Genomic DNA, 23,108 nt, shown 5'->3' on the forward strand with positions numbered 1-23,108 from the left:
ATTCTCCTCTGGACAAAATGACAAGATGAAAAAAATCACCTCAGCCAAAAGAACAAGAGGTAGTACCGTCAGCCAGGGACCTACTCAATACGGACATTAGTACGATGTCAGACCTAGAGTTCGGAATCATGACTTTAAAGATACTAGCTGGGCTTGAAAAAAGCGTGGAAGTTATTAGAGAAACCCTTTCTGGAGAAATAAAAGAACTAAAATCTAACCAAGTCGAAATCAAAAAGGCTATTGATGAGGTGCAATCAAAATGGGGGCACTAAATGCTAGGATAAATGAGGCAGAAGAGAGAATCAGTGATATAGAAGACCAAATGATGGAAAGTAAAGAGGCTGAGAAAAAGAGGGAGAAACAACTACAGGATCACGAGGGCAGAATTCGAGAGATAAGTGATTCAATAAGACAAAACAACATTAGAATAATTGGGATCCCAGAAGAAGAAGAGAGAGAGAGAGGGGCAGAAGGTATATTGGAGCAAATAATAGCAGAGAACTTCCCTAATGTGAGGAAGGAAACAGGCATCAAAATCCAGGAGGCACAGAGAACCCCTCTCAAAATCAATAATAATAGGTCAACACCCCGACATCTAATAGTAAAACTTACGAGTCTCAGAGACAAAGAGAAAATCCTGAAAGCAGCTCGGGAGAAGAGATATGTAACCTACAATGGTAAAAATATTAGATTGGCAACAGACCTATCCACAGAGACCTGGCAGGCCAGAAAGGACTGGCAAGATATCTTCAGAGCACTGAACGAGAAAAATATGCAGCCAAGAATACTATATCCAGCTAGGCTGTCATTGAAAATAGAAGGAGAGATAAAAAGCTTCCAGAACAAACAAAAACTAAAGGAATTTGCAAACACGAAACCAGCCCTCCAAGAAATATTGAAAGGGGTCCTCTAAGCAAAGAGAGAGCCTAAAAGCAGCAAAGATCAGAAAGGAACACAGACAACATACAGTTAACAGTCACCTTACAGGCAATACAATGGCACTAAATTCATACCTTTCAATAGTTACCCTGAATGTAAATGGGCTCAATGCCCCAATCAAAAGACACAGGCTATCAGATTGGATTAAAAAACAAGACCCATCCGTATGCTGTCTGCAAGAGACTCATTTTAGACCCAAAGACACCCCCACATTGAAAGTGAGGGGGTGGAAAACCATTTACCATGCTAATGGACACCAAAAGAAAGCTGGGGTGGCCATCCTTATATCAGACAAAATAGATTTTAAAACAAAGACTGTAATAAGAGATGAGGAAGGACACTATATCCTACTTAAAGGGTCTATCCAACAAGAAGATCTAACAATTGTAAATATCTATGCCCTGAACATGGGAGCAGCCAATTATATAAGGCAATTAATAACAAAAGCGAAGAAACACATTGACAACAATACAATAATAGTGGGGGACTTTAACACCCCCCTGACTGAAATGGACAGATCATCTAAGCAAAAGATCAACAAGGAAATAAAGACTAAATGACACACTGGACCAAATGGACTTCACAGACATATTCAGAACATTCCATCCCAAAGCAACGGAATACACATTCTTCTCTAGTGCCCATGGAACATTCTCCAGAATTGATCACATCCTAGGTCACAAATCAGGTCTCAACCAGTACCAAAGGATTGGGATCATTCCCTGCATATTTTCAGACCACAATGCTTTGAAACTAGAACTCAATCACAAGAGGAAAGTCGGAAAGAACTCAAATACATGGAGGCTAAAGAGCATCCTACTAAAGAATGAATGGGTCAACCAGGAAATTAAAGAACAATTAAAAAAATTCATGGAAACCAATGAAAATGAAAACACAACTGCCCAAAATCTTTGGGATACAGCAAAGGCAGTCCTGAGAGGAAAGTATATAGCAATAGAAGCCTTTCTCAAGAAACAAGAAAGGTCTCAAATACACAACCTAACCCTACACCTAAAGGAGCTGGAGAAAGAACAGCAAATAAAGCCTAAACCCAGCAGGAGAAGAGAAATAATAAAGATCGGAGCAGAAATCAATGAACTAGAAACCAAAAGAACAGTAGAACAGATCAACGAAACTAGGAGCTGGTTCTTTGAAAGAATTAACAAGATTGATAAACCCCTGGCCAGACTTATCAAAAAGAAAAGAGAAATGACCCAAATCAACAAAATCATGAATGAAAGAGGAGAGATCACAAACAACACCAAAGAAATACAAACAATTATAAGAACATATTATGAGCAACTCTCTGCCAGCAAATTAGATAACCTGGAAGAAATGGGTGCATTCCTAGAGATGTATCAACTACCAAAACTGAACCAGGAAGAAATAGAAAACCTGAACAGACCTATAACCACTAAGGAAATTGAAGCAGTCATCACAAAATCTCCCAAGAAACAAAAGCCCAGGGCCAGATGGCTTCCCAGGGGAATTCTATCAGACATTTAAAGAAGAATTAATACCTGTTCTCCTGAAACTGTTCCAAAAAATAGAAATGGAAGGAAAACTTCCAAATTCATTTTATGAGGCCACCATTACCTTGATCCCAAAACCAGACAAAGATCCCATCAAAAAAGAGAACTACAGACCAATATCCTTGATGAACATGGATGCAAAAATTCTCACCAAAATACTAGCCAATAGGATCCAACAGTACATTAAAAGGATTATTCACCAGGACCAAGTGGGATTTACCCCTGGGCTGCAAGGCTGGTTCAACATCCGCAAATCAATCAACATGATACAATACATGAACAAAAGAAAGAACAAGAATCATATGATCCTCTCAATAGATGCAGAAAAAGCATTTGACAAAGTACAGCATCCTTTCTTGATCAAAACTCTTCAGAGTATAGGGATAGAGGGTACATACCTCAATATCATAAAAGCCATCTATGAAAAACCTACAGCGAGTATCATTCTCAATGGGGAAAGGCTGAGAGCCTTTCCCCTCAGGTCAGGAACGCGGCAGGGATGTCCACTCTCACCACTGCTATTCAACATAGTATTAGAAGTCCTAGCCACAGCAATCAGACAACAAAAAGAAATCAAAGGCATCCAAATCGGCAAAGAGGAAGTCAAACTCTCACTCTTTGCAGATGATATGATACTGTATGTGGAAAACCCAAAAGACTCCACCCCAAAACTGCTAGAACTCATACAGGAATTCAGTCAAGTAGCAGGATATAAAATCAATGCACAGAAATCAGTGGCATTCCTATACACCAACAACAAGACAGAAGAGAGACAAATCAAGGAGTCGATCCCATTCACAATTGCACCCAAAACCATAAGATATCTAGGAATAAATTTAACCAAAGAGGCAAAGGATCTGTACTCAGAAAACTATAAAATACTCAGGAAAGAAATTGAAGAAGACACAAAGAAATGGAAAAACGTTCCATGCTCATGGATTGGGAGAACCAACATTGTGAAGATGTCAATGCTACCTAGAGCAATCTACACATTCAGTGCAATCCCCATCAAAATACCATCCACTTTTTTCAAAGAAATGGAACAAATAATCCTAAAATTTGTATGGAACCAGAAGAGACCCCGAATAGCCAGAGGAATATTGAAAAAGAAAAGCAAAGCCGGCGGCATCACAATTCCGGACTTCCAGCTCTATTACAAAGCTGTCATCATCAAGACAGTATGGTACTGGCACAAAAACAGACACATAGATCAATGGAACAGAATCGAGAGCCCAGAAATGGACCCTCAACTCTATGGTCAACTTATCTTTGACAAAGCAGGAAAGAATGTCCAATGGAAAAGAGACAGTCTCTTCAACAAATGGTGTTGGGAAAATTGGACAGCCACATGCAGAAGAATGAAACTGGACCATTTCCTTACACCACACACAAAAATAGACTCCAAATGGTTGAAAGACCTAAATGTGAGACAGAAGTCCATCAAAATCCTAAAGGAGAACACAGGTAGCAACCTCTTCGACCTCAGCCGCAGCAACTTCTTCCTAGAAACATCGCCAAAGGCACGGGAAGCCAGGGCAAAAATGAACTATTGGGATTTCATCAAGATAAAAAGCTTTTGCACAGCAAAAGAAACAGTCCACAAAACCAAAAGACAACCGACAGAATGGGAGAAAATATTTGCAAATGACAGATCAGATAAAGGGCTAGTATCCAAAATCTATAAAGAACTTATCAAACTCAACACCCAAAGAACAACTAATCCAATCAAGAAATGGGCAGAAGACATGAACAGACATTTTTCCAAAGAAGACATCCAAATGGCCAACAGGCACATGAAAAAGTGCTCAACATCGCTCGGCATCAGGGAAATCCAAATCAAAACCTCCATGAGATACCACCTCACACCCGTCAGAATGGCTAAAATTAACAAGTCAGGGAACGACAGATGTTGGCGGGGATGCGGAGAAAGGGGAACCCTCCTACACTGTTGGTGGGAATGCAAGCTGGTGCAACCCCTCTGGAAAACAGTATGGAGGTTTCTCAAACAGTTGAAATTAGAGCTACCATTCGATCCAGCAATTGCACTACTGGGTATTTACCCCAAAGATACAAATGTAGGGACCTGAAGGGGTATGTGCACCCCAATGTTTATAGCAGCAATGTCCACAATAGCCAAACTGTGGAAAGAGCCAAGATGTCCATCGACAGATGAATGGATAAAGAAGAAGTGGTATATATACACAATGGAATATTATGCAGCCGTCTTAAGGAATGAGATCTTGCCATTTGCAACGACGTGGATGGAACTGGAGGGTGTTATGCTGAGTGAAATAAGTCAATCAGAGAAAGACATGTATCATGTGACCTCACTGATATGAGGAATTCTTAAACTCAGGAACAAACAGGGTTGTGGGAGTGGTCGGGGGTGGGAGGGATGGGGTGGCTGGGTGATAGACATTGGGGAAGATATGTGCTACGGTGAGCGCTGTGAATTGTGTAAGACTGTTGAATCACAGATCTGTACATCTGAAACAAATAACGCAACATATTTTAAGAAAAAAGAAAAAGAAGAAGATAGCAGGAGAGGAAGAATGAAGGGGAGTAAGTCAGAGGGGGAGACGAACCAGGAGAGATGATGGACTCTGAAAAACAAACTGAGGTTTCTAGCGGGAGGAGGGTAGGGGGTTGGGTTAGCCTGGTGATGGGTATTAAAGAGGGCACATTCTGCATGGAGCACTGGGTGTTATGAACAAACAATGAATCATGGAACACTACACCAAAACAAATTATGTAATATATGCTGATTAACATAACAATAAAAAAATTAAAAGAAAAAAAAAAAGAAGAAAGACCTCAAGAGTAATGTAGACCAGAAATTAACAGAGATAATCTATAGAAACGGGGACTTTAGAGGCAATACAATGACACTAAATTCATATCTTTCAATAGTTACTCTCAATGTGAATGGGCTGAATGCTCCATCAAAAGGCATAAGGTTTCAGATTGGATAAAAAAGCAGGACCCATCCATATGCTATCTACAAAAGACTCATTTTGGACCTAAAGGCACCTCCAGATTGAAAGTAAGGGCATGGAGAACCATTTATTATGCTAGTGGACCTCAAAAGAGAGCTGGGGTAGCAATTCTCATATCAGACAAAGTAGATTTTAAGCCAAACACTGTAGTAAGAGATGTAGAAGGACACTATATCATACTTAAAGGGTCTAGCCAACAAAGAAATATAATAATTGTAATTATCTATGCCCCCAATGCGGGAGCAGCCAACTACATAAACCAACTTTTAACCAAAATAAAGAATCATATTGATAATAATACCTTAGTAGTAGGAGACTTCAACACTCCACTCACAGCATTAGAAAGATCATCTAAGCTGAAGATCAACAAAGAAACAAGAGCTTTGAAGGACACATTGGACCAAATGGACTTCGTACATATATAGAGAACATTCCATCCTAAAACAAAAGAATACTCATTCTTCTCGAGTGCACATGGAACCTTCTCCAGAATAGATCACATACTGGGTCACAAATGAGGTCTCAACCGATACCAAAAGATTGAGATTATTCCCTGCATATCTTCAGACCACAATGCATTGAAACTGGAACTCAACCACAAGGGAAAATTTGGAAGGAATGCAAACATTGGAGGTTAAAAAGCATCCTGCTAAAGAATGAATGGGTCAACCAAGAAATTAAAGAGGAACTTAAAACAAATCATGCAAACCAATGAAAATGAAAACACATAGGTTCAGAACCTACGGGATGCTGCAAAGGCAGTCCTCAGGGGGAAGTACATAGCCATCCAAGCCTCTCTCAAAAAATCAGAAAAATCCCAAATGCACAAGCTAAGCTTATACCTAAAGGATATGGAGAAAGAACAGCAAATAAAGCCTAAACCAAGCAGGAGAATAGAAATAATAAAGATTAGAGCAGAAATCAATGAAATAGAAACTAGAAGAACAGTAGAACAGATCAACGAAATTAGAAGCTGGTTCTTCGAAAGAATTAAAAAGATAAATAAACCTCTGGCCAGACTTATTCAAAAGAAAAGAGAATGGACCCAAATTAATAAAATCATGAATGAAAGGGGAGAAATCACAACCAATACCAAGGAAATAGAGACAATTATTAGAACTTATTACCAGCAGCTATATGCCAACAAACTAGGCAATCTGGAAGAAATGGATGCATTCCTGGACACTTATAAACTACCAAGGCTGAAAGAGGAAGAAATAGACAATCTGAACAGACCAATAGCCAGCAAGGAAATTGAAACAGTAATCAAAAACCTCCTAAAAAACAAGAGTCTAGGGCCAGATGGCTTCCCAGGGGAATTCCACCAAACATTTAAAGAAGAAATCATGCCTATTCTACTGAAGCTGTTCCAAAAAATAGAAACGGAAGTAAAACTTCCAAACTCATTTTATGAGGCCAGCGTTACCATGATCCCAAAACCAGACAAAGACCCCATCAAAAAGGAGAATTACAGACCAATATCCCTGATGAGCATGGATGCCCAAATACTCAACAAGATCCTAGCCATTAGGATCCAACAGTACATTAAAAGAATTATTCACCATGACTAGGTGGAGTTTATTCCTGGGATGCAAGGGTGGTTCAACATTTGCAAATCAATCAACGTGACTGATCACATTAACCAAAGAAGAGACAAGAACCATATGATCCTCTCAATTGATGCAGAAAAAACATTCAACAAAATTCAGCATCCTTTCCTGATTAAAACTCTTCAAAATATATGGATGGAGGGAACATACCTCAATATCATAAAAGCCATCTATAAAAAGCCCACAGCAAATATCATTATCAATGGGGAAAAACCGAGAGCTTTTCCCTTAATGTCAGGAACATGACAGGGATGCCCACTCTCACCACTTTTGTTCAACATAGTACTAGAAGTCCTAGCAACAGCAATCAGACAACAAAAAGAAATGAAAGGCATTGAAATTGGCAAAGAAGAAGTCAAACTATCTCTCTTCACAGATGACATGATACTTTATGTGGAAAAACCCGATAGACTCCACTGCCAAATTACTAGAACTCATACAGCAATTCAGCAAAAGGGCAGGATACAAAATCAATGCACAGAAATCAGTTGCATTTCTGTACACTAACAATGTGACTGAAGAAAGAGAAATTAAGGAATCGATTCCATTTAAAATAACACCAAAAACCATAAGATACCTAGGAATAAACCTAACCAAAGAGGTAAAGGATCTATACTCTAGAAACTACAGAACACTTATGAAAGAAATTGAGGAAGCCACAAAGAGATGGAAAAACATTCCAAGCTCATGGATTGGAAGAATGAACATTGTGAAACTGTCCATGCTGCCCAGAGCAATCTACACTTTCAAAGCAATCCCTATCAAATTACCATCGACATTTTTCACAGAACTGAAACAAACAATCCTAGAATTTGTATGGAACCAGAAAAGACCCCGAATCACCAGGGGATTGTTGAAAAAGAAAACCAAAGCTGGGGGCAGCACAATGCCTGATTTCAAGCTATATTACAAAGCTGTGATCATCAAGACAGCATGGTATTGGCATAAAAACAGACGCATAGATCAATGGAAAAGAATAGAGATCCCAGAAATGGACCCTCAACTCTATGGTCAACTAATCTTCGACAGATCAGGAAAGAATATTCAATGGAAAGAAGACAGTCTCTTCAATAAATGGTGCTGGGAAAATTGGACAGCCACATGCAGAAGAATGAAACTGGACCATTTTCTTACACCATACACAAAGATAAACTCAAAATGGATGAAAGACCTAAATGTGAGCAGGAATCCATCAAAATCCTAGAGGAGAATGAAAGCAGTAACCTCTTCGACATTGGCCATGGCTGCTTCTTTCACGACATATCGCTAAAGGCAAGGGAAATAAAAGCAAAAATGAACTTTTGGGATTTCATCAAGATTAAAAGCTTTTGCACACAAAGGAAACAATCAACAAAACTAAGAGGCAACTGACAGAATGGGAGAAGAGATTTGCAAATGACATTACAGATAAAGGGCTTGTACCCAAGATTTATAAAGAACTTATCAAACTCAACACCCAAAAAGCAAATAATCCAGTCAGTAAACGGGCAGAAGACATGAATAGACACTTCTCCAAAGAAGACATACAAATGTCTAACAGACACAAGAATAAATGTTCAACATTAGTAGCCATCAGGGAAATACAAATCAAAACCACATTGAGATACCACCTTACACCAGTCAGAATGGCAAAAATTAACAAGACAGGAAACAACAAGTATTGGCAGGATGTGGAGAAAGGGGAACCCTCTTACCTTGTTGCTGGGAATGCAAACTGGTGCAGCCACTCTGGAAAACAGTATGGCGGTTCCTCAGGATGTTAAAAATAGAGCTACCCTATGGCCCAACAATTGCACTACTGGGTATTTACCCCAAAGATACAGATGTAGTGAAAAGAAGGGTCACATGCACCCCAATGTTCATAGCAGCAATGTCCACAATAGCCAAATTGTGGAAGGAGCCGAGATGCCCTTCAACAGATGAATGGATAAAGAAGATGTGGTTCATATATACAATGGAATATTACTCAGCCATTAGAAAGGATGAATACCTACCATTTGCATCCACATGGAGGGAACTGGAGGGGATTATGCTAGGTAAAATCAGTCAAACAGAGAAAGACAATTATTATATGGTTTCACTTATATGTGGAACATAAGGAATAGGGTGGAGGCCCACAGGGGAAGGGAGGGAAAACTGAATGGGAAGAAATCAGAGAGGGAGACAAACCATGAGAGACTCTGGAATCTGGGAACCAAACTGAGGGCTACAGAAGGGAGTGCAGTAGGGGGATAGGGTAACTGGGTGATGGGTATTAAGGAGGGCAGGTGTGGTGATGAGCAACTAATGAATCGTTGAACACTACATCAAAAGCTAATGAAGTATTATTGTTATACGCAACTAATGAATCATTGAACACTACATCAAAAGCTAATGAAGTATTATATGTTGGCCAATTGAACATAATAAAAACAAGTTCATGACATTACTGGAAACATGAGTATCAGTCTTCATGTTCCTTCAACACAGACTAATTCTAATTAGATGACATAAAATTGGATTGAAAAATACTCCTATTTACACTTTCGTTCCTATTCCAAATTCCACTATTGATTGGTTTAAAATTGTTTTTTGAAACACTCGTGCGTATGACTTATTTTATAAATAACTTTCTTTGACATACCAACCTTTTTTTTAACAACCGCTCTGCAATATTCATCCCTTCATGCATGCCTACAAATTACTTTTCATTCATACATGTAATGTTTCACCTAAATACTCATGATCTGTTGTTATACCTCTGCTGTTCAACAGTGTGTTTAGCGTTTTTCCTTTCCAAGCACCTGTTGATGGTTCTATCCGGTTCCTACCATACTTCCCAATCACTGTTTCAGATACTAGTCTTTTTGGTACTTCTTTTCCATTAGGCAGCTTGCTCTTTGGATAGACCCCCACTGCCCACCGTGTCAGCATATCAGCATGGAGTACTGAGTCCCCTGTCTCTCTGCCAGGTCACACTCACCCCTCATCACAAACGAAGGACACTTTTGCCCCAAGCTGGAAATTCAGTGGAAAGAGCACACGGCCATTAGGGAGTTGGTCCAGGAAGTCCACACATGATTTCACTAGGAAAACCACCACAAGGAAAACAGAAGTAAGACTGCCGGGTGAGGACCAAAAAGATGGATCTGCAAACAGATGAAAGTGGAGGCACCTGCACATCTCGGGACTGCTGGGCTCCAGTCTCCCTGGGGAGTGCAGCGCAGAGAAGCAGCCCCTCGGAGATCATAGCCGGACTCGCAGCTGTAGAACACTTCGTGCCCGGGGAAGAAATTGGTCTCGTTGCCTGCGGCACGCTTACCGTGCACAATTTCTGGAGGCGGCTGACATACTGTGGAGAGAACAGGTGCCAAGTACCAGTCAGTTATGGGGAAGTGTCTTTTGCTACATTCTAACCCTTCCGAGGAGTTATAGACTCATCATTCAAGGGGAGTTCAGGTGTAACAAAGGAAACCAAATGATACTCCCGCCCCTCCTTTTACTGTTATAGAAGTTCAGAATACGGAAGGGAGGTAGCCAAAGGTCTCACAACTAGTAAGAGGCCGATAATTCAAACTGAGTTCTTCCCGGCGCTAGGTCAAATGTATGGCCAGGCCCCCGGGGGTGCTTTCTTTAGTGCTGGCTAGTCAATATGGAATTATTAGCCCTATTGTAAAGCATTTCCATGAAGAGTAAATGAGATAAGTCATTTAGAGTGCTTATTGCCCAGCTGACTAAAGAGTGCACCTCAGTTTTCAGGATATCTGAGAGATACTGAAGCTGGTATTTTGCCTTGAGGATTGCTCAGTATGAGAGTCCCAAATGTCTCCTTCCTTGATTGATTAAGCTCCTGCTTTCAAAATGAAGGCACATATACTTAAGTGCACACTCACGCGCACATGTACAAACAAACACACACACACATACACACACACTTTCTTAATTTCATGCTTCATCCTCCCACATTGACTGCATGGATCACCATGCATTCTTCTCCCAGAACAAACACTGATCTCCTGATCCTCTTGCAACCCATGCCCTTTGTTGGTCCCTTCAAAGCCTCAGTCAGACTCACCCCTAGAACAGCTTGGCAACTCTGGCCCCCATTTGTTTTGGGCTTGGCATTGCACACTGGAGGGTCCTTTAATGACAAAGCCGGGCTCACAGATAAACCTCACAAATTCATGTAAGGAAAATAAGTTTTTGTTCTCAGATACCCTTATTGCATTTTCAATGTCTGGAGGTGTGCATTTATTAGGTATGATGCACTGAGGGGGGGCGCTGCTCCATATGCCAACGCGATTGTCTTTGCTGGTGCAGTATATTGATGAGTTGCCCACAAGCTCAAACAGCTTTTTCCCTCTCTGTCCAAGATGGCAGCGATAGTTCACCACGGTTCCATATGGAAAAAATTCTCTGCTGGTGCTAAAGAAATTTCCATTGGCGATGGCTGGGGGTGGCCCACAAGGAATAGCTGGGAAAAGAGATGGCAACTTAAATAATAGTGAGTCAAAATAACTAGTCAGAGAAATACAATGAGCATCACTATTTTTACATTTGTTATTGGTTTTTAATCTTTGTTAACATGCAGACACATTTTTACAAGGTTGTGATTTTGGTGGGCATAACAGCATGCCCTCTGCCTTTCCTGCTTATATTATTTCCTATGAGCTTTTTTTAAAATCAATCCCCATTCCTTTCATCTTAGATAGCTCTTTGATCATATTATCACACCATAGTGTACACAGTTTTCCCCTACTCTTTTCCATTGGCCTTCTTAATTTACATTTTGTTATTAGCTCAGGATAGCTTTCAAAAGATAAAAAGACCCTTGCTAAAAGAAAAATGGAAGGGGAGAGAAACAACACAGATACACTAGAGTAGGAAATAGAATTCAAACATATTTGCATATGTATAAGAAAATTATATGAAACTGTAGACTATATACGTAATGTTAAACATTTTGAAAATCTAAATGATATGAATGGAAATAGAAATTACCAATATTCATTCAAGAAAATATAGAAAGCTAGAATGGACGAAGAAACTTGTCGGAATAGAAAAAATCTTTTACATAAAATTCTATCAAGTCACTTCCAGGTAATACACACTTCCAAATGAAATTTCAAATGTTTCACGAGATGTAGAAGACAGAAAACTTACCAACTCATTTTATCAAGCTGATGTTTAATATCACAACGTGATACCCATGTAGAAGTGATCATATATTAGTCCACAAAACACCCTCAATACTTTTGAAAATGTAGAAGGAGGACATAGCACACTATATTACTATAATACTATATAACTAGAACTAAGGAACTTTATCTAAAATTCCAAAACACTTGAAATTAAAAATAAGATTTCTTGGGGCTCCTGGGTGACTCAGCCAGCTAAGCATCCAACTCTGGGTTTCCACTTGGGTCATGATCTCAGGGTCCTGGGATTGAACCCCACGTTGTGCTCCGTGCTCAGCGGGGAGTCTGCTTGAGGATTCTCTCTCCCTCCGCACTCTCTCTCCACCCCCACTCGCTCTCTCCTTAAAAAGTAAATCAATCAGGGGCACCTGGGTGGTCAGTCATTAAACATCTGCCTTCGGCTGGGGTCGTGATCCCCAGGTCCTGGGATCGATCCCCGCGTCAGGCTCCCTGCTCCGCAGGAAGCCTGCTTCTCCCACTCCCACTCCCCCTGCTTGTGTTCCCTCTCTTGCTGTCTCTCTCTGTCAAATAAATAAATCAAATCTTTAAAAAAATAATAAAAAAAGAAAAAATCAATCTTTAAAACAATAAATGAAAATAAAAATTCTTAAGAAGGCTTCTCCTTCCGGTAAGGGTAATCTTAATAATTTAAATCAGACATCAGCCTACCCCCATTTCCTCCCCCCCAAGAAAGACTATAGATGCTAGATAAATTATAAAATGTATCTGTGAGTACATTAGAAAGCTAATAAACTAGGGACGCATTACTGGACCATGATCTGACAGGAGATAAAAATCCAGGTGAGAGTCAGGCATGTAGGCTGCTTTTCTGCTGGAAGGTGAGCTGAACCAGGAGGGGGCATCTGAGTGGCGAGTAGACTTTTGATCATCTCATGGAGTCAAGGAACAAAAACTGGAGTCCAGGTCTTGCAATGTGGAAGCTGTGCTAACACCTTCGGATGCGTCCTGGGACCCCAAAGCCATGGGGCCTGGGACTCAAGATTACTGCAGTTGTTCTGCAAGTACTGTAGGTGGCCCGGAAAAATAACAGTGTCTGAAACTGAATGAAAGTGGTCCCACATTGCGCGTGTCCCCAAGTTTCTGAAGAAATAACAAGAATCCTTTCTGAAGAAGGTTTGTCATCTAAGACCTTGAATTCATTTCTGCAGAAAGGTTTTCCAATAAAATTCCACACATACAACGAAGGATCACACGGTACTCAAAAGAGATAAAAATCACATGAAGAAGAGTCAGCAGAATCACTGACAATAGAAACTGAACCCTCAGGGCCCCAGATATTGGAGTTTTTGCTCATAGATGTAAAATTGATTTTTTTAAAAGATTTCATTTATTTATTTGACAGAGAGAGACACAAGCGAGAGAGGAAACACAAGCAGGGGGAGTGGGAGAGGGAGTTATGTTTCTCTCTTCAAGGACAAAATATACAAAAACTAAATTTTTGGTGAGAACTAGAAACAATTAAAAACAACAGGGCAAATTTTGAAAGGAACCAAATACAAGTTTTTATCATTGTAAAGCACAGTTACTGAAATTAAGAACCTGATAGAATTAACAGCAGGTCAGACACAGTTTAATAAAAATCAATGAATTGGAGCTAAGACAGAAGGAAATACCCAGAATAAAACACAGAGAGACAAAAGAATCAGAAATACAGTAAAAAGAGCAATAGACTTACAGGATAGAAGGACCAGGCCTCCCCCGTGTGTAAGTGAATTCCCACAATGAGCAGAGGGAGAAATCCGAGCATGAACATTTGAAGTAATGAATGAAAATTTTCCAAAACCGATGAAAGACATCGTTGAACCACGGAGTCAAGAAACCATACAAACTCGAGCAGTACAAATACAAAAACAAACAAACAAACAAACAAACAAACTTTACCCAGGCACATCATAGTATTATTGTAAAAAATCCAAGAGCAATCAATTTGGGAAAAGCAGCCAGAAAAAGAGATGATAACTTTTAAAGAAGCCATTACTTAGAAAAATGTTTAAAGAATCTATCGCCAGAGGACCTACAATACAAAAATGCTAAAGGATCATTTTTTTAGATTGAAGGAAAATAGTGTTATAAAGAACCGATAGAACTGCAATTATGGAGGACGTATAACGGAAATAGTTAACATGTGGATAAGTATAAATAAATACTATTTTTATAAAAACAACAATAGTGTCTTTTGAGATACATATAAAAGTACAAAAATTAACACAGTGAAGGAGAAACAGGATATGATCATCTCAGTAGATCCACAGTGATAAATCAGAATACACATTCATGATAAATCTTTTAGCAAGTTAAGTATAAAAGGGAATTTCCTTAATCAGATAAAGAATATCTCCCAAAAAACCTTCAGTAAACAGCACAATTTGTATTGACTATTAAAAACTCATTATCAAGGGCGCCTGGGAGGCTCAGTCGGTTAAGCGTCTGCCTTCATTCAGCTCAGGTCATGATCCCAGGGTCCTGGGATCGAGCCCCACATCAGGCTCCCTGCTCAGGAGAGAGCCTGCTTCTCCCTCTCCCTCTGCCACTCCCCCTGCTTGTGTTCTCTCTCTCTCTCTCTCAAATAAATAAATACTTATAAAAAACCTCATTATCATCACTTCCATCCAACATTATACTGGAGGTTCTAGCCAATGCAGCCAAGCAAGAGAAATAAATGAAAGATACAAGAAAAAAAAGGATTAAAACATAGGATAATTATTTATCAATGACATGATTATGCAGCATATCCAAAAGAATATACGGATAAACTATTGCTTTTATGAGGAAATTTTGCAAGATCACTGGATCCAAGGTGAAAGGATTGCATATTTAAGAAACAATTAGGAAATGTTACATTCTCCAATATTACATTTCCATGTTTACATTATTTTCTATAATGTAAATTGGCAAATAGTATTGAGAGAAATTAAAGAAGATTTCAAAAATGGGGAAATATATCATGTTCATGAATTTAAAACTCAAAAATGGAAATATGGTAATGGCCCACAAATGGACCTACTGACTCAATAGAAAGCCAGTCCAAATTTGAGTAGGATTGTTTGTGTGGAGACTGACAGGCTGATTCTCAATTTTATCTGGAAATGTGAAGGGCCAAAAATCACCAAGTAAATCTTGGAAGAAGTGCATGGTTAGAGGCTATACCACCGGATATCAACTCTTAATATAATGCTACGGTAATGAAGACAGTGTGATAAATCACCAGTGGAACAGAACGTCTCTGAAATGAGACCCACATATACTGTCACCTGATTTATGGGTGTTATACGATTACACTGTGATATACAAGAAATGGTTTTTCTTAAATGGTTTTTTTAAATAAATGATATCATAACAGCAAAGTTATGATTATTCATCAACCAATTCCCAGACTTGAGGGCCCATGGATATAGATCCAGGGCAGCTCAAATAAATAGGAGCTGGGATCTTCTTGAGAAAGCGGGCTGCTACACAGACAAAATGCGTACCAAGTTTCCTCCCACCTTCCCCAAAGAGGCTTGAAGCCGTTCACTGAAGATTAGATAGAGGAGGGGTTACAAAATTAGAAAGATGAAAATATAGGAGTAGGTATAGGTGTCTTATCTTTAAAGAGATCCAGCCAGAGTACTGTTTTGTCATCTAATTTTTTCACATAAAAGTATATAATTAACATCTTTATATGTCATTAATTGCATCTCTATGACATCATGGTTTTTTTTTTTTTGTCTTTTTTAGCTGAATAACATTCCACTGTATGGGTGCATTTCCTTTCCTTCCTCCTCTTCTTCCTCTTCTTCTTCTCCTTGTCCTTTTTTTCTTCCTCTTCTCCTCCTCCCTCGCCTCCTCCTTCCCCTCCACCTCCTCCTCTTCTTTTTTAAGTAGGCTCCTCGCCCCACATGGAGCCCAACATGGCGCTCAAACTCACAACCTTGAGATCAAGATCTGAGCTGAGATCAAGAGTCAGACACTTAACAGACTGAGCCACCCAGGTGCCCCTGGATGTATTTCTTCTAATTCTGCATGGCTTTGTTTTTGTTTCTTAGGGAATTCTCTGTAGTCATTTTTAACATGACTCTTTCTTTCTGGTACTTTCCAAACCATAGTTGGAAACATTTAGGTTACTTTAACATTGTTGCTACTATAAAGAATGAAGCAATGAAAAGTTTATAGTGAACTCCTAGTAAAAATCTGTGTTTATTTCCCAAGTATAAGTTGCAAGAAGTGGGTCAACATATACATGCCCATTTTCAGGCTTATGGTACATGGTGTCTTCCAAGAGGTTTTGTGGAACTCTAAGTATGTACAAGTGTTGATTCATTAACAGCTTCACCAACCTTTGAGAGTATCACCTTAAAAAAATCTTGACTGATTTGCCAAGCAGAATGATTATTATACTGGGGGTGGCACAATCAACATCATTCTGAATTAATCGAAGGAAAACTAAAGTTTGAAGGCTTTTATGCATTTAAGTCTCCAGATTCAGAAAAGGCACAAGATAAGGAAAAACCTAAGGAAACAGTTGCCAGAAACCCCATAGGTATTGAGGGATAGAATGCACAAAAGGAATTCAATTAAGGTCTGTAGAACTTTAGGGGAAAACTTAGACTCTATTGGTAAAGGTAATAGGAAAGGATATTTCAACTCACTCTCACAAATAGGTGGATTGTTATCCCAGACGACAGTATTGTCTGAGATGATGCATGCAATCGAGGTCTTACCGATAAGACGGTATCTAGAGGGGAAGAAGAATGAATGTTATTTTCCCTTTTCATTTTCCTACTTAAATTGCTACTTACAAGAGTTTGCAGTCTTGGAGAATTCAGAAGGACAATTTCCTTTTGTCATCGTACTATCTCTTTCCCAAATTGTATGTCTTTATTTGGGCTTCAATTTTTTTCTTCATGGCTTCTAAGCTGAATGGGCTCTCTCCTCTTTATTACTTTAAGCTACGTTTTTGTTTAAACCTAAAGTGTTTACAATTCATCAAACTAGAACCAAAGGAAATCCAAGCAGAAGGAAAAAGTTGAACACAGATTTCATATTTAAAATGTTAAAGGCAGAAATTCTCACTTCATTCCCCATTCATAACGTCTCGTAAACCTACTGTAGAATATTAAAACCAGGATATCGACATAGGTATGAGTCACCAATTTTATTCCAACTTCCTCAGTTTTGTTTGTACTAAATTGTGTGTGTAGGTAAGTGTACTTACATCTATTCAATTTTTTATACAGGCTATTTTTAAGAGCAGTTTTAGGTTCACAGTAATATTGGCCAGAAGATAACAGGGATTTACCACATTACTCCCTTTCCCTAGACATGCATACCTTCCCACATTATCAACACCCCCCACCAGAGTGGTAGAGTTGGTTGCAACTGATGAACCTACACTGACACATCATTATCACCTATAGTCCATAGTTTACATTAAGGTTCACTCTTGGTGTTGTACACTCTATGGGTTTGGACAAATATGTAAGGACATGTATCCACCCTTACGGTATCTATCACACAGAGTAGTTTCACTGCCCTCAACATCTCTGAGCTCTGCCTATTCCTCTCTCCTTCCTCCCAACCTCCGGCAACTACCAATCTTTTTAATATGTATTTTCTTTTCCAGAATGCCACCTTCCTGGAATCATACAGTATTTAGCCTTTTCAGATTGGATTCTTTCATTTAGTAAAATGTTTTTACATTTCTTCCATGTCTTTCCATGGCTTGATAGCTCATTTCTGTTTTCCAGAGTGGTTTTACCATTTTATGTTCCTATCAGCAATGAATGAGTGATCCAGTTCCTCTACATCTATGCTAGCATTTGATGTTTTCACTAGGCTGTACTTTAGCAACTCAGATATGTGTGTACTATTGTTCTATTGTTGTTTTAATGTGCATTTTCCTAATGACTAATGCAGCTGAATATCTTTTCATGTACTTACTTTCCATCGATATATTCTCTTCAGTGAAATGTCTGTTCATGTACATATCGGGTTCAATAGTGTGCCTCCAAATTTCTGTCCTGAAACCTTAGGATCTGACTTCTTTTGGAAATAAGGTCTTGGCAGATATAACAGAGTTAAGGTGAGGTCCTGCCAGATTAGCCCGGGTCCTAATCCAATGACTGGTGTCCTCAGAAGAAGAAGGAAATTTGGACAAGGAGACAGACAGAGGGAAGACAATGTTAACACATACAGAGGCAAAGCCATGTGAGAACAGAGGCAGAGATGGAAGTGATGCGTTTATAGCCAAGGGATGCCAAGGACAGCTGGCAACCACCAGAAGCGAGGAGAAAAGCATGAAATGGATTCTTCCTCAGAGCTCCCAGTGGAACCAACCTGCTGACACCTTGATTTCAGACTTGTTCAATTCTATTCCTAACTTGCTATGAGTTTGTGTCATGAACTGGTTGGTATTGGATTTTGCCAACTGCATTTTCTGAGTCAATTGATAGGAGCATATACATTGTCTTCTTTAGCCTGTTTCTAGAGTTGATCATGTTGATTGATTTTTGAATGTTGAATCCATCTTGCATACCTGGAGTAATTTCCACTGTGGTCATTGGATGCAGTTCTTTTAATGCATTGTTGGGCTTGATTTGCTAATATTTTATAGATGCTAAAAAAATCTTCAATAAACTATAGAAATCAAGTCCAGCAGTATATAAAAAGGATCATACACAATGACCAACTGGGATTTATTCCAGGTATGCAATTACTAATTTTACAGAGACAGAATTCACAGTTAGTAAGTTCTTTTCTTTCTACTTGAACTAGGTGGGCCACTTCCTTCTGGTCTCCATACTTTCAGATAATAAATCCACCACCATTCATATTGTGTTCCCCTATAAGCAGCATGTCCTTTCTCTCTGGTTGCCTCTAAGATTTTTTTCAAGGGAAATTGTAATTACTTACTGAAGCTATTTTATGATGGCTGCTTTAAAATCTTCGTTAGAGAGTTCCAACATCTCCTTCCTCTTGGTACTGGCATCAGTGGATTATCTTTTCTCAGTCGAGTTGTGATTTCCCTGGTTCTTGATGTGACGTGATTTTCTATTGTATCTATTGTATCTATCGGATATGATGTTAAGTCACTCTTGATCTTATTTAAATCTGTTTTAGCGTGTAACCACCCTCTTTAGGCTAGTGTGTAGATTCTAGCCTACTTTTGTGGGCTTTGGTTCCAATGACCATTTAATTTTCCACTCTTGCAGTGCTATTCTGGTGCTTCATTCTCATGGCTCCACTTAAATTCCCAATGCATCCCTGCTAATGCTGCCTGTAGACAGTGGAGATGCTTCCTTGAACTGCCTGGTGTCAGTAGTGAGGAATGGGAGATGTTGGGACTTTCGATGGAGAGTAACCTCTCTGGCCTCCTCTGGCTATCTGGGGAGGGTGGAGTTCCCCCTTCATTTGTGTTGTTGCCACCAGGCATGGGAAGCATCTATCTGGCTGCATTTTGCTGCTGGGCATAGAACCAGGAAACATGGGTGTGGGAGGCTGTCTCCTACTGGATGGAGGATCCAGAAACTCTGAACATGGTTTCCCTTCTGCTGCTGGGTTGGTGGCTCCCTGCCATGGGCGTAGGGTCAAGAGACGTTGGGCCTGCAATGTGTTCTTCTGCTGTGTGGAGGGCTGGGACACTGGGTCTTCTGGCATCCATGGTGTGAGTGGAAGGGCCCTCTTACTGCTGGCTTGAAGCCTAGGTGTCACCACCCGAGCTCTGTTGACACTGTCACTGCAGGCAGAATAGGGCCCCCTGCTGCTGGCTAGTATGCGGCAGGAGGTAAAATTGTCATTGAGACTAAAGTCCAGGTCCTCCCATTGATACAACTGTTGGTGGACTGGGACCTGCTGCTTCCCAGGGCTGTGGACATGAGAAGAATAGACTCCCAGTCCCCACCCCTGATTTCTGCTTATGCTGTTCATGTGGGTAGATTGGGCCACTAGAGCCATCAATGTGTCTTCCCAATACATCCTCACTGCGCTACCCTATTCCCAGTCCTATGACCAGAGAATAGGCTTCTCTCTTCCTCTGTCTCTGCTGCTTGTTGACTATTCGGGGTTGCATTCCTTTCCAGCACCCAGTCTGAGAGATAAAAAGAAAATCCAGGGACCTCACTACTGTGTCATTCTTTAAGTTCTGTGGACCCCCAGTCCATCTTCTTTCCACATTTCCAAGTCCTTTTATGCTTGCATGTTGAATAGTTTCTAGGGTATTTAGTTACATGTAGAGAGAGACTCAGGGAAAAGTGAGTCTGCCCATCTTGTCCTGGAACTGGAAGTTCTAGTAATACCTCTTTGAACTGTGATTACAAAAGTTAATACGTTTACACTGTAGTCAAAAGTGAGAGGTACAGAGACTCCCAGTAACAAAAAACAAAATTACCCAAACTCTACCTTACAGAAATTAGCCTAGTTCTAGTTTAGGGCAGGACTTCTCAAAAGTTTTATGTGCATCGAAATCACCTGGGGATCATGTGAAAATGCAGTTCTGATTCAGTAGGTGTGAAGATTCTGCAGTTCTAACAAGCGCCCAGGAGATGCTGACCTTGCTGGTCTGTGAGCCATACTTTGGGTGACTGGGGCTTAGAGTCCATCTTACAGTCTTTTGTGTAAAGAGATATTACATATAACAAGGACAGCAGCTGCCCTTCTCCTAAATAGATTAATTTTTCTATACTTGTCTGTTCAGTTGGAAATTATATTTAAAAATTATTATCCTACTGGGTTAAATCCATTAAGATACATATGAACTTGTTTTCTTCATTTTTTAGGTCAAGATTGAGTCATTTGACTACAATTTTTTCCCTTAACTTCTAGCTTTCTATATTTATTACACAAATTCATAAATAAATGTGATTACAGAAATTCAATGTACAATTGAATATATTTGGAAATTCAAATTTGTTAAAATTTTCTTACATCATGTATTGCATGGAGGGAGATAAATGTAGTGATTAACTTTAGAATTTTTAAAGTATACAAGTTAAAATTTCCAGGGTAACTTCTAAACTAATAGAAATAGAGACCCTAATTTCTAAACTAGTGAAGGAAATAATGGAAAAAGAATATAAAACCTAAACAACACCAAAGTGAAGGAAGTGTGAAAACATAAATATAGTATAAATAGAAAACACAAAATAAGACAGTAGACATTAATTTTAAATATTAGTAGCTACATTAAAAGCAAATGGATTAAACTCTTTAGTTCTAAGGCAGAGATTATCAAAGTGGATTAAGAAAATCTAACTAGAAGTTGTTTATCAGAGACTCACCTAACACATATTGATACAGCAAAGTAAAAAGATTTAAATAGAGTGGGTAAATAATAAAAAAGCAATGCAGTTATATTAAATATATAATAGGACTCTAAGTGTACACAAAAAAGACTGTTGAAACGACTGTTCTTTCACCATTGGATTGTCCTGGCACCCTTCGCTGAAAAAGAGTTGATCATAAATGTATGGCTTTACTTCTGGATTCTCAATTCTATTCTATTGATCTATACATCTGTCCTTACGCCAGTAACACACACTCTTCATGGCTCTACGTTTAGAGTAAGGTTTGAAAGTGAGAATTCTTCTTTTTCAAGATTGTTTTGACTGTATGGGTGCCTTGCATTGTCATAAGAATTTTAGGATCAGCTTGTTGATTTCTGCCAAAGGATGCTAGAATTTTATAGGCATTGTATTAAATCTGCACATCACTTTGGTGAGATCAATATTCTATAATTCTATAATATTCAATATTGTTGCAATGTCAACAATATTAAGTCATCCAATCTCGGAATATGGGATGTGTTTCCATTTATTTAGATCCTCTTTGACTTTGTTTTCAACAATGTTTCATAATCTTCAGTGTATAATCTTACATTTCTTTGGTTCAGTTTATTTTGAAGTTATTGTATTCTTTTTGATGTTATTGTAAGGGGAATTGTTTTCTTAATTCATTCTCAGAGTGTTCATTGTTAGTGTATAGAAATGCAATTTAATCTTGAATATTGATCTGGTATCCTGAATCTTGCTGAACTATCTATTAGCTGTAATGGGTTTTATGGTGTGTGTGTGTGTGTGTGTGTGTGTGTGTGTGTGTGCATTCCTTAGGATTTTCTATAAAAAACACATTATTTGCAAACAGAGATTGTTTTACTTCTTCCTTCCAATTTGGATGCCTTTTGTTTCTTTTTCATGATGAATTGTCCTGGCTTGAACCTGCAGTACAATGTCAATTAGAAATGGTGAGAAGTTTTTGATACTTTAATTTATATAAATGTGTGTGTGATGTGTATGTGTGGGAGTGTGTATATATATTGTAAAATATATTTCTTAGCTGTGGATCATAGCAAAATTAGTGTGAAAACCACTGTCCTAGAGAAAGTTTTTCACATGGGCACTAGGAGACATGTGTATTTATATTGAGAATGCTTATGATAGCCAAAACAAAACACAGTAAAAGAAATGAGAAACAGTCCAAATATAACAACCAAGAAAAAGTAAATTGTGGTATATCCATTCAAGGAAATGCTATCCCAAGCAAAAATGAATTAACCATAGCCACATGAATAATTGTCAGAAACAAAATGTTCCATAGAAAAGCAAGTTGCCGAGAAGTGCATATAATCTCATGCCATTTATATAAAGCTCAAAATATGTAAAGCTAAATCTAAACTGAGTAGGACTATTTGTGGGAGAAAATGGAAAACAAATGCAAGGGAGTGAAGGACACAGAATTCAGGATGGTGATTTCCAGAGAGATTCTGGAGGTGGAGGAATGGGAACTGGGAAAGGCACATAGGAGGCTTCTAAGGTACTAGCAGTGTTTCCTAAGGTAGATAGCATATACACTGAAGTTCAC

The 23,108-nt window shown here is 39.0% G+C and overlaps 1 protein-coding gene across 2 annotated transcripts in view; it reads right to left on the bottom strand.

Annotated features, from left to right (window-relative positions):
* CR2 (complement C3d receptor 2) overlaps positions 1–23,108 on the bottom strand; it is a 112,955-nt gene that overhangs the window by 40,690 nt on the left and 49,157 nt on the right. For both annotated transcript variants that reach the window (XM_073884452.1, XM_025855183.2), the window contains exons 4-7: positions 16,904–16,989; positions 11,132–11,530; positions 10,232–10,408; positions 10,040–10,142 (exon numbers count right to left, since the gene is read on the bottom strand). In XM_073884452.1, the coding sequence (XP_073740553.1) occupies positions 10,040–10,142; positions 10,232–10,408; positions 11,132–11,530; positions 16,904–16,989 (765 nt within the window). The remainder of the gene's footprint in view (positions 1–10,039; positions 10,143–10,231; positions 10,409–11,131; positions 11,531–16,903; positions 16,990–23,108) is intronic.

This window comes from Callorhinus ursinus, unplaced genomic scaffold, assembly GCF_003265705.2.
Source record: "Callorhinus ursinus isolate GAN/ISIS: 27379988/994484 unplaced genomic scaffold, GSC_fseal_2.0 scaffold57, whole genome shotgun sequence".
Classification (NCBI taxonomy): domain Eukaryota; kingdom Metazoa; phylum Chordata; class Mammalia; order Carnivora; family Otariidae; genus Callorhinus; species Callorhinus ursinus.